At 36.4% G+C, this 22,250-nt stretch overlaps 1 protein-coding gene across 7 annotated transcripts in view; it reads left to right on the top strand.

The window, feature by feature from the left end:
• Positions 1–22,250, top strand: part of Sytl5 (synaptotagmin like 5) — a 258,603-nt gene that overhangs the window by 164,158 nt on the left and 72,195 nt on the right. For 5 of the 7 annotated variants that reach the window (XM_087189866.1, XM_004850031.3, XM_021262576.2 and 2 more), the window contains one exon: positions 13,856–14,065. The exons of the other annotated variants lie outside the window; for them this stretch is intronic. In XM_087189866.1, the coding sequence (XP_087045992.1) occupies positions 13,856–14,065 (210 nt within the window). The remainder of the gene's footprint in view (positions 1–13,855; positions 14,066–22,250) is intronic. 7 annotated transcript variants of the gene reach the window in all.

The following is a 22,250-nucleotide window of genomic DNA, read 5'->3' as shown; positions in this document are numbered from 1 at the left end:
TTTAGGTAAAAACAAATAGAAGAAGTAGTTAGAACTTTTAATATTTGGGGGAATAAAACAATCCTTGCTTTCTGAAAAGAGTCACTAGTTATAATGAGATTAATGAAAATGATAAAAGTTATGGAAGTGCTTAGCAAGAAATTGAGAACATTCTGAAATTTTTCAGGCTTGTATTTTTGAAAATATATTTTAGCAAATTTAATGTTTATTGTTATTATATAAAACATTCTACATTTTTCTCTTCTCTTTCTCTCTTTTTTTTTTTGTTTTTTGGTACCAGGAATCGAACTAGGGACCTTGCGCTTTCGAGGCAGGGGCCAGAACCACTCAGCTAAATCCCCGGCCCTCTCTTTCTCTTTTTAATAACAAAGATTTCATATTTTAAAGGTCTCTATAATTCACAAAGCACACTACAATTCTTTATTGCCTCTGGCTTTCATCAACTCTTGGAGAAAGATAGGAAAAGAATTATTATCATTTTGAATTTGGAGTAAATAAGACAGAGAGAGATTAACCTGAATGCCCAGTGATAACTAATAATCAGAATGACTCTGCCTGCATGCATGCCTGCCTACCTTCCTTCCTACTTTCTTTCTTTCCTTCCTTCCCTTCTTTCTTCCTTTCTTCTTCTTTTTCTCTCTGTTGCTCACTGGCTTTTACTTATGCTTTCTTTTTTTTCAATCAAATGATATCTATTGTATTCCAGGCACTAATTTATGTGTTAAAAATGCAAAGCTATACAAAAGAGATACAGTCTTCCCTCTATGCCTATGTCTATGGACTTGCTTTATATCATCATATATATACAGCGTATTGGGAGAGGCAAACCAGTGCAATAAATGTACAATTAAAGAGTACAATGAATGGTATGAGAAAAAGTAACACATTGCTTTGAATGAACATAAGATGGAAACCATGTGCAGATTTGGTAGTCAGAGAAAGCCTCTGGGAAGTAGCAATAAAGCTAAAATAGAAAAGATATGTGGAGCCACAGGGATGCTGTGCGGCATCTGAATCCACACAGCAGAAGTGCCAGGGGGGACATAAAGGCCATGGTTATGAGCCCCAGAAGATAGAGCAGAAGTGAACAACAGAGAGGGTCTTTCTGATGCTCCTCAATGAAAATTGAAGCCCACTGGGAAAGTGAAGAAAAACTCTTCAATAAAAGCACACTGGATCATTGCGGTTGGTAAATTGGTGGGATTAGCACCTCCCATAGAAACCCAGACTCGCATAAGGGGGAGGACAGCTGAAACCTGCAGTAGAACCTTGCAGAGTTTAATCCTGCAGGAGGTCAGGGTCCTCAACTTGGACCTTGCAGCCAGAAATCAGCCTGAATCTCAGTAGACTACAGCTAGCTTGCTGAGACTAATCAACTTAGACCCGCACACTGATGCCCACGTTCCCTACCAGGACACCAGAGACATATCCTGAGGAAGACCTTATTTGTTTGTTTGTTTTGTTTTATATGTATTTTTTTCTTTTTCTCTCTCTCTCTATACCTTCTGGCTCTATATTTCTCTCACTCTTTGTTCCTGTTCCTGTCCCATTCTGAATTTTTTCTCTCTCTCTGTCCTCGTGACTGTCACTTTTATAGGAAGATGAATACAATTTCTAGCTTCCCTATTGTTAGTTTGTTCTGTACTTATCTCTGTTCTTTTGCTCTGTCTTTTCCTTCTGTCTTCAACAGATCCCCACAATTTGTGTGATCTTCCCGTGTCCTCTAGCCCCACCTCTAACCTTTCTCTCTCCCTCTATCTCTCTACCTCTCCCTCCCCAACCCCTGATAAATCCTTATCCCAAAGGGTAAATTTGCCATATTTAAAGGTTTACTTACTACAAACATACTTTGGGCTGGCTGTAGATTTTGATCTCGCTCATGTGGTTAAAGGTGACAGATTAACTGGTACCACAAATTGTCATTTTCTAAGCTGTGTTTGATGCTGATTGTGTCAATTGGGCTAAGGTGTTGTGATGGATCTAATCAGTTGTTCTCCCTGGTATTCTGAAAACAAGATTGCCTAAGAGTCATTAGAGACTCAAAGCCTAAAAAGTCCAGCTATACCTGGAAGATATCTCTGAGAAGCAATCACTCCATAGGGGCTCTAAACACCAGTAATAAAGATCCTCAAAATATGAAATATTGGAGAATCAGCCCAGGAATTAAAGCAAAAAACAGCACCAACAACAGAATTAAAAATGAGAAGACACCTTGGCAGGACACAAACACAGACTTCCAACTCACCAAATGCAAACTCTAGGGGAAACGAGGTGGAAAAATATGATAATCAACCACCTGGATACCCTAAACAGATAGCACAAGAAGTAACAAAACACATGAATGAGGCTCTAGAAAAATTCAAAAGAGAAATAATTTCCCAGATAACTACAAAGATGGTGAGCAGAGACATGATTAAAAAAAAATAGATGAGCTCAGAGCCATGCTGGAAGCCATGAATGCCCAGGATAAGAAAGAAATGGAAATCATGGTTGCCCAACATAGGAAAGAAATGGAATCCATGAAACAGATTCAAACATATATCCAGAAAATTAAAAACACCACTGAAAGTATTCACAGCAGATTGAATGATTATGAAGATAGAATATCAGATATAGAAGACAAGATTGTGGTTAATGACCATGAAAACAGAGATTTCTTAAAAATCATAAGGGACCACGAGAAATCAATCCAGCAGCTGCTAGATGATGCAAAGAAGAATAATATAAGACTGATAGGAGTCCATGAAAAAGCAGGAGAAAGTACAAATGACATAAAAAACCTGTTCACAGAAGTAATAGTAGAAAACTTCTCAGAAAGAGGTAGAGAATTGGACATACATATAAGTGAGGCATATAGAACTTCAACTAGCCACAATAAAAAAAAATCTACACCTACACATATAATAGTCAAGATCCCATAAATGAAACAGAAGTGCAAAAATCCTACAAGCAGTTAGAGAAAAGAAACAAATCACCTACAAAGGAAAGCCCATCAGAATCACAGCAGACTTCTCAACACAAACCCTCAAGTTAAGGAGAGCCTGCAGTGAAGTATTTCAAGCCTTAAAAGAAAATAACTTCCAACCTAGACAGTTGTTTCCTGGAAAATTATCTTTCAAAATCGATGGGGAAATTAGATACTTCCACGACAAAGAACAGCTGAGAAATTTCATGAACACCAAACCAACACTCCAAACAATTCTAAAAAGTATCCCAAAAAAAGACAATGAAGGTCACAACTCCATGAGGCCCAACAGAGTGAAGGCAATAGGCAAGGCAAGAAACTAAAGGAAAAGGGGGAAAAATAAAAAATAAAAGAGCCAACAACAGTAACATCATGACAAGGATGAGTCAATATTTAGCAATTATAACCATCAATGTTAATTGCCTCAATTCACAAATCAAAAGAAACAGACTGGCAGAATGGATTAAGAAGCAAAATCCAACAATACGCTGTACACAAGAAACACACCTAATTCAAAAAGACATTCATAGACTGAAAGTAAATGGATGGAAAACAGTTCTCCATGCCACAGGAACTGGGAGAAAAAGCAGGGGTAGCTATCTTATTTGCAGATAAAGTAAATTTCAAACCAAAACTAATTAAGGGAGACAAAGTAGGTCACTATATTCTTGTAAAGGGAACAATCGAAGAGAAAGAGATGGCAATCCTAAATATATATGCACCAAATACTAATGCCTCCAACTATACAAAACAAATGTTAAGGAACATGAAAAACAAAAAAAGCACTAATACAATTGTAGTAAGGGAACCTCAGTACCCCACTGTAACAAGTAGACATCACCTAGACAAAAAACCAAGAAAAAAATTCTGAAACGGAACCAAGCTTTTGAACAAATGGACTAAATAGATGTCAACAGAGTGTTCCACCTCACAAAATCAGAATATACATTCTTTTTGGCTGCACACGGGTCATTCTCTAAAATAGACTACATGCTACCGCATAGTGCATGTTTAAGTAAATGCAAAAGAACTGAAGTGACCCCCTGTATATTATCAGACCATAGCGCAATAAAATTGGAGATCAATAGCATAAGAAACTGCAAAGCCCCCACAAACACATGGAAATTGAATAACACTCTCCTGAACAACCAATGGGTCATAGAGGAAATTAAAGAAGAAATTAGAAAGTTTCCACAAGTAAATGAGAATGCCACTACAAAATACAGGAATCTGTGTGGCACAAGGAAAGCAATACTACAAGAGAAATTCATAGCAGTGAATGCCCACACTAGTAAAACAGAGGGAGCTCAAATAAACAACCTAATGCTGAATCTTAAGCTCCTAGAAAAAGAAGAGCAAGACAAACACAAAGCTCATACAAGGGAGCAAATTATAAAGATCAGAGCAGAAATCAATGCAATGGAGACTAAGAGAATGATACAAAAAATCAATGAATGAAAGAGTTGGTTTTTCAAAAGAATAAATAAAATCAATAAACCCTTAGCCAACCTTATCAAAAAAAGGAAAGAAAAGGCTCAAATCCATGCAATTAGGAATGAAAAAGGTGAAGTCACAACAGATCCAGCAGAAATCCAGAGTATCATCAATACCTACTTCGAGAACCTGTACTCTAATAAAATGGAAAACACAGAAGAAATGGACAGATTCCTAGATATATACAAATTGCTACAGTGGACCAAAGAAGATATAAAAATTCTAAACACCCCAATTACAATCAGTGAAATTGAAAATGTAATTAAAACTTTACCAACAAAGAAAAGCCCAAGTCCTGATGGCTTCACTGCTGAATTCTACAAGATATTTAGAGAAGAAGTATTGCCACTAATCTTTAAACTTTTCAATGAAATTGAAAGGGAAGCAATACTTCCAAATTCATTCCTGGAAGCAAGTGTTACTTTGATTCCAAAACCAGGGAAAGACCCAACCAAAAAAGAAAACTACAGGTCACTCTCCCTAATGAACATAGATGCAAAAATCCTCACGAAGATACTGGCAAACACAATACAGAGGGTCATCAAGAAGATACGTCCTGACCAAGTTGGATTTATCCCAGGGATGCAAGGATGGTTCAACATTCGTAAACCAATAAACGTAATACACTGTATTAACAGAGCCAAGGACAAAAATCATATGATCATCTCAATAGATGCAGCAAAAGAATTAGATAAAATTCAACACCCATTCATGATAAAAACCCTGCAGAAAATTGGAATAGAGGGTCTTTATCTCAACCTGATTAAGGCTATCTATGAAAAACCAACAGCCAATATCATACTAAATGGTCAAAAACTGAAAACCTTCAGGCTAAAATCAGGAATAAGACAAGATGTCCACCATCACCACTCCTGTTCAATATAGTTCTGGAAACATTACTCACAGCAATTAGACAAGAGAAAGAAATAGAAGGTGTAAAGGTAGGAAAGGAAGAATTTAAATTGTCATCACTTGCTGACAATATGATTCTCTACCTTGAAGACCCAAAAAACTCTGTGAAAAGACTTCTAGACTTAATTGACAGATACCTTACAGTAGCTGGATACAAGGTAAACACTCAGAAATCAATAGCCTTCTTGTACACAAATAACAGTCTCACTGAGAGAAAAATTAGGGAAACAATCACTCACAATAGCAGCCAAAAAAATGAAATATCTAGGAATCAATCTAACGAAGGAAGCAAAAGACCTCTGCAATGGCAACTACAACACTCTGAAAGAAGAGATCAAAGAGGATATGAGAAAATGGAAAGACATTTCTTGTTCCTGGGTAGGAAGAACCAATATAGTGAAAATGGCCATACTTCCAAAGCTGCTATACAGATCCAAGGGGATCCCGATTGAAATCCCAACAGTGTATTTCACAGATCTAGAGAAAAGAATTCAAAAATTCATTTGGAACCAGAAGAGAACTTGAATAGCGAAAGAAATTCTAGGCAACAGAGACATGGCAGGGGGTATCACAATCCCCAACTTGAAACTATACTACAAAGCTACTGTGATAAACACAGCATGGTACTGGCAAAGAAACAGACCCGAGGATCAGTGGAATAGATTAGAAGATGCAAAACAACTCCAGACATACTCAGCCACCTCATCTTTGACAAAGGAGCCTATCATCCTCACTGGAGGAAAGATAGCCTATTAAATAAATGCTGCTGGAAAAACTGGATTTCAACCTGCCAAAGATTAAAACTAGACCCATATCTATCATCATGCACTAAACTAAGATAGAAATGGATTAAAGATCTAAATATTAAAACAGAAACGCTAAACATGCTGGAAGATAAGTTAAGTAGAACTCTTGAAGACATTGGCATAGGAAAAGCGTTTATGAACAAAAGCTTGGTAGCATGGGAACTAGCACAAAGAATCAAGAATTGGGATCTCATCTTATTAAAAGCTTCTGCACTACAAGAGAAACCACCAACAGAGCTAACAGACAACCTACAATGTCGGAAAAAATTTTTACCAGCTGCTCCTCAAAGGTCTACTATCTAGAATATATAAAGAACTTGACAAATCAGACCCCCCAAATTTAAAGACCGAATTCTAAAATGGGCATCTGAAATGAACAGACATTTCTCTGACAAAGAAGTAAAAGCAGCAAATAAACATATGAAAAAATGTTCAACCTCAGTGGTCATTGGAGAGATGCAGATGAAAACAACACTGAGATTCCACCACACCCCAGAAAGAATGGTTACTATCAAGAAATCAACCAATAACAAATATTGGTGGCATTTTCAGAGAAAGGAACCCTTCTCCATTGTTGGTGGGGATGCAGACTGGTGCAACCACTGTGGAAATCAGTAAGGAGATACCTCAAACAACTAGGACTAGAGGTCCCAGTTGGCTCAGCTTTTCTACTGCTGGATATCTTCCCAAAGAAGCATACCACAGTGATATATGTGCACCTATGTTTTCAGCAGCACAGTTTGTAATAGGAGAAGCTTGGAAACAGCCCAAGTGCCCAACTGGAAACTGGATAAAGAAGTTGTGATTTTTGTATAAAATGGTGTACTACTGAGCCACAAAGAAAGAGAAACTAGAGACATTTATAGCTAAATGGATGTATATTGAGGCCATACTCAAGTGAAATAAGTAGGACACACATGTAAATACCAAATAGTTTCTCTGATATGAGAAACGGAAAGCACAAATAATGATTAAAATGAATAATTCATAATGTGAAATAGGAAGAAAAGGTCCAAAGGGGTAGGGGAAGTGGGAGGGGTAGGGGAAAGGAAAAAAGGGAAAGGAAAAATTATGAGAAAAGGAAAAAATGGAAACAAAGTCTTTGTAAGTCGGGAAGAGTGGACAGGAAATGAGGAAAATAAGAACCAAGGTATATCATGTAAAGGTACAAGTACCCAATGATAAATGTAAATGTATTGTATACCTAAAATGTACTAGAAAAAATTTAAGGAAAAAATTAAAATAAAATAAAATGAAAATAAAAGGTATGTGGAAGCCAGACAGATTGAGAATTAGGTTGTGTGTTTATCAATCAAGATAGGCTAAGTGATGGTATAATAATATCATTCAAACTTCTACTGTCTTAAAATAATAAAGTATCTCCCTTGTGCTACATGTCTGTAACTGAATAGGCTGGAGGCTCTACTTCACAGCATCTTCAGTCCACAATCCAAACACTATTTTGGACTTCCCATTTTCTGTGCAAGGGAAAGGGATCATGATGAACTTTGCTCTTAATCTTAAGCTTTTATCTGGAATCACATACTGCATTCCATGGGCCAGTGCAAGTCAACTGACCATATGTAACATCGAGAGGGCTGAGATGCCAACCCCAACTTATTCCTGGAAGTGAAGAGAATGGGAAATATTTAGTGAAAAAACTAATGATTACAGTGTTAGGGGAAGAATGTGGTAGGTAGGTGTTCCCAGCTGAGGTAACAACATGGGCAAAGACCCTGAAAGAACCTGGTTATTTTTGAAATTTATAGCAAAAACATGTTGCTAGGCTCTGGTGAATAGATGGGAAATGGCCAGAGGAAGGAGGAGATAGCTAATCTTACAGACTATGGGAAAAGGGTTGGAATTTGTTTCAAAATGTAAAGAGAAACTACTGACACATTTTAAGCAGAGGAACAACATAATGTGAGAAATATTTTAAAAGAATATTGTCTAATAACACTAATTATTCCATGGACAATAAATTGAAAGGACATTTAATGCAAAGTAAGGAATCCAAACAGGCACATTTCCAAAATTTTAATGTGAGATTGTGTAGTGATCCCCAGTTTAAAGCAGTGTTACTTGAAACAAACATTCTGTTTTAGTATGCATTATTATCCAGATCTATTTCCTCTCCTTATACCTCTAAACTCATACAGGCACTTCAACCCACTTCAGTAAACCACAGAGAAGGAAGCTGATGCTGGGCTTTCTCTTTCTTTACTTCTCCTTTTCTCTTCCCTTCTCCTCCTAAGGATCTGGGCCTGTCAATATTGAAAGAAAACGCAGACAAAAGCTCTGGGTCAGTGTCTCAAATACCTGGTGATAGGATAAAGAGGTTGTCTTTTGGTTGTCATTATTATTCATCCATCTGAGGCTAATGGCATAGGGCTGTTGATATTTTCTCAGCCTATTTAATCCACATGGATGTCCCCATGAGGTGATCTTGTGCCTCCAGTGTGTTTGTGAGGTATAAGATGCATGGTCAAAAGCAGGGCTCCTGTCCTGGGTCCAAGGGGAAAGGGTCCGGGAGGAAGACTAATAGATTTGAGGAAATGATGGATTCATCAGAATTGAAAAGTGATTTCCGTGGTCATCTTGAGTAAAGAAACTGAAAGAAAAATGATCCAATTCTCAGAAAATAGGATGTTTGAATCCATGATTTTGAACAAAATATAAATTCCTAGAAATGACAAGTTCTAAGGTTTATCCATGAGAGTGGATGACTCACATGGACAGAAAAATAAACAGAGAGGTCAAAGATGAACAGGCAAAGGAACTGAGAACCCAGGGACTTTTCTTTTCTAGTACTGGGGATCAAACTCGGGACCTTGTATTTGCCAGCACCACTGAGCTACATCCCTGGCCCTTTTTCTTTTCTTTTTTTTAAAACAGTGTCTTCCTACATCTCTATATTGCTCAGGCTAGGCTCAAACTTGCAACTCTCCTGCTACAGCCTCTCAGACTGCTGGGATTACAGGCATGACCTACGTCCAGTTCCTGGCATTCTTTAGTTGTGGCCACATCGCTCCAATTTCTGCCTGTGATCACAGTGCCTTCTGTGTGTGTCTTCTCCTTTTCTGTCTGTATCTCATCTTATTCTACTTCATTCTTAAAAGAACACTTGTGACTGTGTTGGCCCACCTGAATAATCCAGGATACTCTGCCCATTTTAAGATTGTTAACTTAAATAGATAGGCAAAGACCCTACTTTTAAATATTGTAACATTTACAAGTTTCAAGAATTACAGCATCTTTGAGTAACCATTATTCAGCCTACCACAGAGAAAGAAGACAATGTGAAAATATTCAAAGGATGACAAGTGACTAATAAGGTGGGCGATATAGTTGGATAGTACTTACCTAAATGAACTATTGTGATTATATAAGTGGTCTAAAACTAAAAAGTATCATTATTTTCACTGGTACCAAAGCTTTGGAAAGAAAATTGGGTGACACATGCGACAAAGCAATGAAGAAGATCTTCTAAAGTTTGGGTGTTTGTACAGTCTGGGGTCAGATTTTTCTCTGCCTATATCTTATTTAGTGAGCACAGGAATATTATGAAGGAGACTAATGTGTTGAAATTTGCTGTCTGTTTGCAGGAAAGGAGGGTTACTGCCTTAGAGAAATTCCATGCTATTCTCAAGAAAGGAAGTCATTCTTAGACCTTTATCCTTTGCCTCCTTTCATTAAAGTCAGAGAAAAGTCACTTTCTCAGCTTCCCATGCAGCTAGCATGATAATGCGACATTATCTGCTCAAACATAAAGGAGAAGCTTAATCAGAGTACTTCTGGATCAGCTTTTGCTTTTTTATTAAGAGACAGATATAGTTGATGCCCCTCTCCCCACACATAAACTTCCTCCTCCCTTAAATAAGGATGCTATTCTATACACTGGAGCTGTCTGGCTTCTTTGTATAGGAATGATAAGCCACACTTTGAACATGAAGAAGCATCTAGATAGAAGGCTACTGAGACCTTAACGATCTTTCTTTGCAGCAGAACTAATACTGTAAGCAACTGCTTAACTCTGGATATCTGGTTATTTAAAAAGAAAGAAACCCATTTTTAAGACTGTTACTTGGAAACAGAAGCATTTCTAGCTTATGCAGTTGGGTTCTTTGTTTACTGTACAGATATTGTGCTTGCAAGCCAGAAGTTTATATTCCTCAGATACCTTGCTGAGTGAGGTTAGGCCAGCCATGCAGCAACAATATGAGGTCCACCTTGCTTTGTAAGTGCTGGATAGTTAAACAGAAGGCAAAGGCATCTCTCATGTTATTCCTCTCTTTTAGCTTCCTATACTTCTAGTTGCCTTGGTACTATTTCTCCAATTATAGAATTTCTTAATTTCAGCTACACTGCACTATGATTTGAAGGTGTCCTACAAAGCTCACTGTTGGCAACTTAATGCCCAATATAACAGTGTTTGGAGGTGAGACCAAAGGGAGATGCTTAGTTCATGTGGGCTCTGCCCTCATGAATGAACTGGTGTTTTATTATAGGAGTGATTTTGTTATAATAACAATTTTGACCCCTTTCGCTCTTGTATTTTCTTACCCTTCCACCGTGGATGACATACCAAGAAAGCCCTCACCAGATGCCAGCCCTTTGATCTTGGTCTGCTCAGCCTCCAGAACAGTGAGAAATAAATTTCTGTTATCTATGAATCAGCTAACCTGTCATATTCTCCTATAACAGCACAAAGTAGACTGAGACATCTTTCTCTGCCACATGAGTGTTTGATAATGGCTGTGGCCACTCAACATGGAATCTCCTAGATGTGACTGAGTTAGATGAATTTCTAAGAGAAGTTTGAAAAATAAGTAAGCTCTTTAATATTTTTTACCAGACTATGGAATTCTTCCCAGATTTTCCCACATATCTCAGAGATAGTTGCCAAAATATTTAGGACAATAAACACCAGTTGTCTTAGGAATTGCTCAACTAACATACTTAGCCTTTACTTTTTTTTTATTTCTCTGTGATTTGATTTATAATGGACCCCAAGTCCTTTTAGACTCTATAACTATGAACTAGGTAAAATCTGATTGCTAAATAAAATCTTGTCAAGTAGAGCATAAAGAAAGATGCAATAAAAATATTTGACTAATTTATAGCCATTATTTCTTCAAGTAGTCTCAGCTACCCTAGTTTAAGGAGGTTCTTAAACTAGATGTTTCAAGGAGAGAATTTGCTTCAAGAGTATCCCAGAATCCTCCATTTTCTCAGTATATTATTCTCTGGCTCACTAAACTATTTAGAAATGGATGCTACTTGAGATTGCTGTCTTTGTACTCATTTTGAACACTTTGTTTCTTTATCACTACTGCATAACTCCTTGTAGATTTTGAGGAAGCAGTGTTCTATTTCCCCTGTGCCCTAAGGTGTTCAAACAACTGTTGGAATCCTACAAATAATACAGTGAGGTCTTTAAGTGAGAACTTTTTTTGGTTATTTTAAAGTCGGTGCATTTTACAAGTTTCCAAAAATAAATTCTGTTGGGGCTCTCCATTCATTGAATTTTATGAACCAGGTTCATGCTCTGTTTGAGGACATAATGTTTTGTAAGGTCTAAACAGGGATTAGGAAAACATGTGCTGTGGATTCTTGTCATTTGTGTTTAGATGGACAAGAGAGTGAAGACTTATGAGTGTTCTTTATGTTCTTTATAGCAGGCTTCTGTAACACACAAATTATCTTGTTATTCTTCTGTAACTCTGAATTATCTGGTATTCTTTTTTTTTTTTTTTTTTTTTTTTTTTTTTTGGTACCAGGGATCAAACTCAGGACCTTGCACTTGCGAGGCAGGCGGCGGAACCACTGAGCCAAATCTCCAGCTTATCTGGTATTCTTCTGGACTAACGTGAAGCACAATGGGAACTCTTAGTAGTTGTCCTGTTTTATTCATTTTTGTATCTGAATACCACAATGCCTAGCATACAGTAGGCAGACATTCAATAAATGCTTGTTGGTTGAATGAATGAGACCGTAAGTCAAAGTTTTGGAAACTTTAGTCTTCTTTTTTAAAATTCTCCATTTATGACTCTCATTAGGTTGGGAATTAGAAGACCTGGTTCACAGTTCCATCTGTACTGCTTGCTATATTTTTAAATATTTAATTTTATTTTTCATTGACATGTATTAATTATTAATGGGTTAAGTGTAACATTTCAAACATGTGTACTGTATGCAATAATGTGAGACTCAAAATACCTCAAAGTCTGAAGGGTCAAAAGAAATAATAAATAGCTTTAAATATTCAACAGCTTTATAACCTAGCATAGAATTGGATCCTGGACAGTATGTACAAGAACTACAGCTGTGTTCTTGCCTTTGGGAAGATGACAGTCTGGTTGGGTCTGACAAAATTTAGTGTCACAAATGTGGGATGAATCTGGATTTATCTGAAAGATCAGATAATAGAAATATTATATTTAAGAAGGGATTGGAGGTCTATAACATAAAGGAGAGAAGCGTTTGTGGAGCATTTAAGTGGGAATGAACCTGTCTTCCAGAACAATATTCTGCAAATCCAGCAGTATATTAGAATAAGCAGGAAACTTATAAAACCCTATTGCCTAGGCCACATTCAAAACCAATGATAACAGACTGTATGAGAGTGACAAATGGCCATTGATACCTTTTTAAATCTTTCCAAGTGATTCCAACGTATAGCCAGATTTGAGTACAACCATTCTAAAGCCATGCTTCTCAAACTCTAATCACCTGGACATTTTGTTGAAATGTGAATATGTGGGATAAGAAAGCAGATTCTGATTTGATCTGATCTGAAGTGGGGCCTAACATTTTATGTTCCTAACAAGCTCCCAGATAATTAATGCTGCTGGAACAAGGGCTGCAGTTGGAATAGCAGGTTTCTGAAGGATATATAAATAGGTTATATGTCAAGTAATAAGAGAAAGAACATGGAACTAACATTTGTTTAATACCTGTGCCGAGCACTATGCTGGGAACTTTTCTTTTATCATCTCATTTACTCTTAAAAACAAACATAGAAGAATATTATTACTCCCATTTTAGAAATGAAGAGACTGAGATTGAGTGAGTAAATCATTGCTAAGACCAGACAGCTAACTCATGATTGAACCTAGACTCAGACATGCCTGAAAGCAAAGCCCATAAGTTAATGGGAATCATTAGAAACTCTCAAATGCTAAGCAGAAGTGTTCAGATCTGAAATGATAGGCATTATCTTTATGGAATAATCTTTATCAGACCACTTTAAGGAAAGTACCAATTGAACTTTTGCTTCATGTAGCATACCTAGGCAGATAAAGAACACGGTGTTATGCATGCTCAGTGATGGCAAACCTTTTAGAGCTTTCAGTGATACAAACAGCCCACTGTGGCACACATACTATAGGTTTGCCACCACTGCTACAAGGAGCCAGTGCTCCAGCACTATAGAGTAGAATTGTGAATAAGTACTCATAGAAAAATAGTGCTAATGGAGGATTTCAAAAGCAAAATATCAATGTATCTTTCAACTGTCAATATCAAAGGATCTTTGATTCTGGAGAGACAAAATGTATTTCATGAAAGCATTTGGCTCTCGCTCCTTGTTTCAAATACTCTTCCAAATGAAAGTAAGTCTGATATAGAGCCCCGCTTCTCTATGGATTTTAAAGTGAGTTCTTTTTTCTCTTTCCAGAAAGCTGAAAAATGAACTCTTAGAAGCAAAACGTAGAAGTGGGAAGACTCAACAGGAGACCAGCAGAGTCTGTGTTCACTGCCAGAGAAACCTGGGCCTAATCTTTGACCGAGGAGACCCATGCCAGGCCTGCTCACTGAGGGTGTGCAGTGAGTGTCGGGTCGTGGGCCTCGATGGCAGCTGGAAGTGTACTATGTGTGCCAAAGTCGCGTGAGTTTCTTGCTCTAAGTGGAGATTTGATGGCTGAAGGGATTGAAGTCAGGAAACAAGAAAGGAAAAATGTAGTATTTTAAATTTAGGGATAAACATAAAGTACATATCTAAAGTTAAAAGTACATATCTAAAGTTAAAGTACATATCTAAAATGTACCAATAAATGTTTTTGCTAGAAAAGAAAGAAATCTAAAACTTCTATGAATTTTAGCAAAAATATTTAGTTGCAATTATCTACAACCCAAAGTATTATAACATTTGAGAGCTAGACAGAGCCTTATTAATTTCTAGATCAGTGATTTTTCAAAGTGTTTCAAAACCCCTAAGTTTTCAGAAATGTGTTAGGGACCCTTGGAGGGACAAGGCAGAGCAGCTCAATGTGAGGGATTAATTAAGAAGGCTTTCCTAAAGCATTGTATCTTCTCCATTCATATAAGGCTTTTTTGCTGGAAGTATGGAGTACATGTCATTGATCTGTTGAGAAGATTCTGTTCTACTTCTAGTCTCCTGATAGATTTTACCATGAACAGCTGTAGAATTTAGTCCAATACTTTTTCTCCAACTAGTGACAGGATCATATGGCTTTTTCCTTTCCTCTGTTAAAATGATGACTTTTGGGGATGGATCTTCCAATGCTGAACCAACACTCCCATCCCTATAACAAAATCGCTTTCTACATACTGCCAGATCTGACAGAATTCTAATAGTTTGTTTTGTTAAACAAATTTCTATCTATGTTCATACTTTTTTTCTTCTATTTTCTTTATCCTGTTTTAGTATTAGCACAATGTTGATTTCCTAAACTGAGAGGAGAAGAGTTCCTTTTTTTCTCTGCTTTAAATGTTTGATATAATTTATCAGTTAAAATGTATATGAGCCTGTGGTTGTCATATGGGTAGGTTTTCAAGCTAGGAATATACTTTCCTTAATAGGTGCTATTCAAATTTTACAGTTCCTCCAGCGTTAGTTTCATTAATTTGTCTTCCAAGGTACTTCTTAGAAGTTGTCAAATTTATTTCAAAAAAGATTTTTGTAATATGCTTTCTATATCCTTTTAAATTCTGTAAAATCTGTGGTGATGTCTCCTAGATTTCCATATTGTAATTTTAAAAATGTATAATCGATATTGTGTAATAGGAAGAAAAGGTCTAAAGGAGCAGGGGAAGTGGGAAGGGTAGCGGAAAGGAAAGAAGGGAAAAGAAAACATATGAGAAAAGGAAAAAAATGGAAACAAAGTCTTTGCAAATAGGGAAGGGTGGAGGGGGTAAAGGGAGGGCAGTGGAAGGGGAAAAAAATAAGAACCAAGATACTCATGTAATGGTACAAGATCCCAATGACGAATGTAACTGTATTGTATACCTAAAATGTACCAATAAACTTAATGGGGGGAAAAAAAAGAAGGCTTTCCTAAATGTACAATAGACACTGGGAAATGGGAAGAAAATGTTCAAATGAAATGGGGAACAAGGGAGGGGGGAGAGAGAAAGGAAAGAAGGGACAAGGAAAAAAAAGAAAATAGAAGGAAAAAATAGAAACAAAGATTTTGTATATAAAGACGGGAAGAAGGGTCGACAGCAAGGGAAATGGGAAAAAAGAAGCAGCAAGATATATCACGTACAGGTACAAATTCCCTATGATGAATATTATCATTATGTATATCTAAGATGTACCAATAAATGTTTTGCTTAAAAAATAAAAACACCCCCCCCCAAGAAAAAGTACAATCCAACTACAGCACAGGCTCAGCAATGCCTTGGCAAGGCTCTGTTCTGTGTGTGTGTGTGTGTGTGTGTGTGTGTGTGTGTGTCTGTCTGTCTGTCTGTCTGTCTGTTTGAGAGAGAGAGACAGAGAGAGAGACAGAGACAGAGAGAGACACAGAGAGATGCTGATTCAAAGATTCAAAGCAGAGAATAGTCTTGGTCCACATGGCTTCTCTGAAGGCAGAGACAATTCCCCTGACATATTCTTACATATTTAAAAGTGGCTGTCAAGATGAGTATCAAATATGCAGCCTGCTCTTCACATCAGTTCAGGAACACAGCTGAAGTGTTTCCCAAATTTCTTCTCTACAAACCTACCTTTCCCTGAGAAAGGGCACACGGAGAGAAACTTCCTATTTGCCACTGTGTTTGTCTTGTGGGTGTGGAAGGGGCAGAAATTTCATTCTGCTAACTTGAGTATATGTCAAGATCATTGTTTTCTAATTGACCTAAAATCTAAACATCATTTAGTCTTTGCTATTCCTAGGGCCTACCAAACTCCTGTACTCTGGAGAAATCTCTGAATCAATTGGTATTGTTTTCTCTTCCCAACATCTGTTCGTCTGCACTATTCTGTAAGGCGCCTCATAATCTCATTCCAAGACAATTCAGTGTTCAGCTGTCTTTGCTGTGGTTGAGGTAGGAGATGCTGGCATTGCTATAGCTTATTTAATTTCGTTTAGTTCAATTTGTCTTTGCCCTTCACTGATTTATTCTGTTACAGGCATTAAGAGGCCATCTTGGGAGGAAAAGTGAATAGTGTGGTAATAGGCATGACCTTCCATTTCCAACTTTTGTGAACAAGGAGTATTGTTCTGTTGAAGACTTCTATATTCAGTGATCTACATTATTTAACCAATGCTATTTCTCCTGTATTGCTTCATAGAGGTGACCTTGAAGAGAGCAATTCATACTATTTTTTCTGTATTGGATTGAAATAAGCAGTTCTAAAGAAATAAACCACTTAATTTCTTTCACTACTTACTTTAGATATATTATTTTGATTTGTGTAAGTGATCATCTTCAGTTCTTTGTTCCACATGAAAAATTGATTTTAGTGCTTTCTTACCATCAATGACAAATATCCTCTACCAGATATGGGAGAAAAAAACACTAATGAAATCTCTGACATGTGGGGTTTACAATAACATTTTACTGACTTGAAGGAGTCCTTTATATATTCAGTATACAACTTGTGCTTGTTACCTGTGTTGCAGCTGTCTTCTCCCACCTTCTGACTTGGCTTTTCACTTTCTTAGTGGTGCCTTTTATGAGCAGGAACCACTAATATTAGTAGTTTAATTTGTTCATCTTTCCCACATGATTAGTAAGATTTTGTCTGTATCCTATTAAAGAAAACTTTCCCTAACCCCCAAATCATGGAAGTATTCTCCGATATGATTCTCAGTAACTTATTATTTTACCATTAGACTTATAATCTACCTGCAGTTGATACTGGCAGAAGCATTTTTAATTCACGATTGTGAATATTCTACTTATTCTTTTACTTCTGATTATATTTGCTTTGTATTTTTAGATCTACTACATTGTTACCCTTTTCATTGCTCCTTATTCTTTGCTACACCTCTATGATGCCATTTGGAATAATTTTTTTCTGCGTTCAAGGTATCCTTTAGTATTTCCTTTAGTGTAGTTCTGCTAGTGGTGAATACCTTCAGTTGTGGTTTTTTTCTAGTATGGCTTTATTTCACTCTTAATTTTCAGACATATTTTCATTGGTTATTCTTTTTATTCTTTAAATTAAATTTATTTTAAATGATACATAAAAACTTAACAATTGTGCACATCAATAGGGTATAATGTGATGTTTTGATACATGTATAAACGAGATAATGCTTCAACATATCTAGCCCCTCAATTATCATTTCTTTATGGTGAAAACATTCAAAATACTTTCTTGTAACTTATGAAAGACACAGTGCATTATTGTTTTCTATAATCACCTTACTGTGCAATAGCATCTCAGACCATAAGAATATCTTGCTCCTACCAAACTATAGCTTAGTACCACTGATCAGTCTTTCCCCACCATCTCTCCCCACTACTCTCCCCAGCTTCTAGCAATTCTCTCTCTACTTCTATGAGATCAACTTGTTTAGACTCCAATTATGAGTGAGGTCAAGCAGTACTTGTCTTTTTGTACCTGGATTACTTCACATTACAATCTCTAGTTCCATCTATGTTGTCACAAATGACAGGCTTTCATTCTTTTTATGGCTGAATAGTATTCCATTGTATATATGTACTACATTTTCCTTATCCACTCACCAGCTTGAACACTCTTCTTTCTGTTCTTGGATATTGTATATACTACTATAATCACCATGGGAGTGCAAAGATCTCTTCCACATACTTACTTCATTTCTTTTGGTTATATTCCCACTAGTGGGATAGCTGGATCATAGAGCAGCTCTGATTTATCTATTTCTTTGCTTATTTATTTAGGAACCTCCATACTGTTTTCCAAAATGCTCACTGGTTATTGAATCTTAGGTTGAAAGATATTAACTTTCAGTAAGTTGAAGATTCCATTGGCTTCTGGCTTCTAGCATTTTTGTTAGGGAAACTTGCTGTCAGTATACTGTTGCTCCTTTGAAGGTACTATTTTTGATTGTTTTAATATTTATCAGTTTTCTATTAATTTTAGCAGTAAGTATGGAATGTCTCAGTTGAATTTCTTTGTATTTATCCATTTGGGATTTTTAGAGCATATTGAATCTGTTCCTTAATGCCTTTTGTCATACGTGAACATTTCTCAAACAATATCTCCCCTTCAGGTATTTTTCTCTTTTATCTCTCTCCTTTACTCCAGATAACCCAAAGGTATGTCTTAGTTATAGTCAACATCCTTTGAGTAATTCTCATTCTCCTTTCTGGTATTTCTATCATTTTATACCAACACTGAATTCAGTTTCTATGTTTCTGTCTGGTCTGTCTTCAAATTCATGAATCCTTTTTTTGACTATACCTAATTTGTCATTTAAACTCATATATTTAATTCTTAAAATCAGTTGCTTTTTTCAGTTTGGGAATTTTCTTTTGTTTCTGTTGTACTTCTAACTCTGTTAATCTTCTCATTCTTTTCTTGTAATTTTTTCAACAAATTATTTGTTACTTTATTACTTTAAAGTCTATGAAATACACCTTTATTGTCCAAGTGCCTTTTGGGATTGTTTAGATTGTTGGTTGTTTCTCTTAGTTTTCATCCTACATCTCTTCCTATAAACCCACTAGTATTTGACTGATGGCTAAAGTATATGAAAAATGGTAACACTTAGTGAGATTTCAGTATGCACTGAGAATATACATTTTTGTTGCGGAAGGCAAATAGGATGCGGTCCTTGCCTATTCATGAATACAGTAAGTCAGAAATTGAACAAATTTCAAAATTGGGCCCTCATTCCCCATAATGGCTGATCTGTTTATGGATCACAATTACTCTTAAAGAATAGTCCTTCAGGGTCTCATAACATACCTATTAGGTAAAAGAGACAATTAGTTTTGTATTTTATAGACAGTGGAAATAAAAACACTAAGATTCAGAATTTATGTTACTTAAAGTTGGATGAGTATCAAAGTTTTTGAGTTTGTTTATTTCTTCAGCCAGGTATTTTTCCAATAGACTGTGCCAAGATGAGGTTTGACATTTCAGGACAATGAAGAAGGAAATGCAATTTTTACAAATAATTGATATTCCAACCCGGAAAGTCTAAGGACTGATGGGAAAGTTCTCAATAACTACTTCTCCCATTCTTATGAAAGACTATTTCATTTGATTCTTAATTTGTTTTCCATTTTTATTCCATTTATGTACACCTTCTTCTTTATCCCCCAGACCCTTGTTGACTCAGACAACAGTAACTAGGGACTATGTCTTAAAAGCTTAGGTATGGGAAGAGGATTTTCTTTTACTTAACAATACAAATTGTTATTACTCAAGCATTCTACTCAGTAGAAGACCCAAGTGGCTTATTTTTTTTTAACCACCAACTCATCTAGTAGTTGGTATGTGGTAACTGAAGGTCTAATTCACTGAGACCTTCTTTCTAAATCTCATCAGGTTACCTTTAGGTTCTATTAATAAAAAATTAACTTTTAATATGTTCAGTGTCCTGTGTTTCCCCCTTAGATCTTACATGGTATATATTTTATTTATTTATCTTATTTATTGTTTTTATTCCACCAGTAGAATATAAGCTTCCTAAACATGGAGGCAAGTGTTTTTTCTTTATTATTCACTTGTCATGCCTAGAAGAATGCCTATGGTAGGTACTCAAGGAGTATTTGTTAAATGAATAGATGGGCTCATGGATGAATAAGAAAATTAATGAACAGATGAAAAGATGAATAAATGGCACATACATAAAGCATTTTAGGCTTGAGCTGGTGGAACAGATGTAAAACAAATTCAGGGTATTTTTTTTTTCTGTCAGAAGCATGGAGTTTAAAAAAAACCTATGCCAAATGCATTGCCTTCTGAACAAAGTAAGCTTCTAGCTACTGCAGAAAAATCTAACTATGAGACAAATGATTGTCAGAAGGTATAAGAATAAATAATAACAAATTGAAAATTCTGTGTTTCCTTTGGGACATGTTAATACATTAATACAGAACTTCTGAGTCAGTTGTATTCCTTTTAGTGGTGAAACAATAATTTAATAAACCCAACTATCTACCTATCCAGTTGATCTACCAATGGACCTGTCCGTCCATTCCTCCTACATGTTTATTTATAATCTGCTGGTGTACAAGTAGCTAAGGATGGAAGGTTGAATAAAAAATGGAATAGCCTTAATCACTTCATAGTTTAAGAAGGAAAATTAGTTTATTAAAATGCTATTTCTTAGTTTTGCTCTTTTTTTGGTACTGGGGATTAAACTCGGGACTTTGCGCTTGTGAGGCAGGCAGTGGAACCACTGAGCTAAATCCCTGGCCCTGCCTAGTATTGCTTTTGCTATTCTAGGTGTCTTCTTGTTCCAAATGACTTCTGGATTGTTTTCTCCAGGTTTGTGAAGTATGCTGCTGGGATATCAATTGGGATTGCATTGAATCTATATAGCAGCTTTGAAAGTATGGCCATTTTCACTATGATTCTTCCTACCCAAGGAGCAAGGGATGTCTTTCCATTTTCTGATATACTCTTCAATCTCTCTTTCCAGAGTAGAGGTTTTTGATTTCTTTTGTTAGGTTGATTCCTAGGTATTTCAATATTTTGGATGCTATTGTGAAAGGAATTGATTGCCACATTTCTCTCTCAGTGAGTCTGTTTTTTGTGTACAGGGAAGCTCTTGATTTTTGTGTGTTGACCTTGTATCCAACTACTTTACTGAATTTGGTTATTAAGTTCAGAAGACTTTTGATGGAGTTCTTAGCGTCTTCTATATAGAGTATCATGTCATCTGAAAATAATGACAATTTGACTTCTTCATTTCCTATCTTTATTCCTTTTATTTCTTTCTCTTCTCCAATTGCTGTGGCTAATGTTTCCAAAGCTATATTGAACAAGAGTGGTGATAGTGGACATCATTGTCTTGTTCCTGATTTTAGTGTGAAGGATTTCAGGGGGTATCACAATCCCCAACTTGAAACTATACTACAAAGCTACTGTGATAAAAACAGCATGGTACTGGCAAAGAAACAGACCTGAGGACCAGTGGAACAGATTAGATGATGCAGAAACAACTCCAGACACACTCAGCCACCTCATCTTCCACAATAGAGCCAAGCACCTTCACTGGAGGAAAGATAGCTTCTTTAATAAATGGTGCTGGGAAAATTGGGTTTCAACTTGCCAAAGATTAAAACTAAACCTATATCTCTCACCATGCACTAAACTAAAATCAAAATTGATTAAAGATCTAAATATTAAAACAGAAACATGGAACCGGCTGGAAGAGAGGTTAGGTAGAACTCTTGAAGACACTGGTGTAGGAAAAGATTTTATGAACAAAGCCTCAGTTGCCTATGAACCAGCACAAACAATCAACAAGTGGGATCTCTTCCTATTAAAAATCTTCTGCACAGCAAGTGAAACCACCAACAGTGTGAGGAGGCAACCCACATTGTGGGAGAAAATTTTCACCTGCTGTTCCTTAGACAAAGGTCTACTGTCTAGAATCTATAAAGAACTTAAAAAAGTCAGACCTCCCAAATTTAAAGACCCAATCCAAAAATGGGCATCTGAAAGGAACAGACATTTCTCACACAAAGAAGTAGAAATAACAAATAAACATATGAAAAAATGTTCAACATCACTGGTCATTTGAGAGATGCAAATGAAAACCACACTGAGATTCCACCTCACCCCAGAAAGAATGGCTGCTATCATGAAATCAATCAATAACAAATGCTGGCAGGGCTGTGGGGAAAGAGGAACACTACTCCACTGCTGATGGGAGTGT

Source organism: Heterocephalus glaber, unplaced genomic scaffold, assembly GCF_053883595.1.
Source record: "Heterocephalus glaber isolate CG9 unplaced genomic scaffold, H.glaber_assembly_v1.0 deba00001547, whole genome shotgun sequence".
NCBI classification, from domain to species: Eukaryota; Metazoa; Chordata; class Mammalia; order Rodentia; family Bathyergidae; genus Heterocephalus; species Heterocephalus glaber.
Note: the sequence above shows the minus strand (reverse complement) of the source record. Positions and strands in the feature narration are given on the sequence as shown.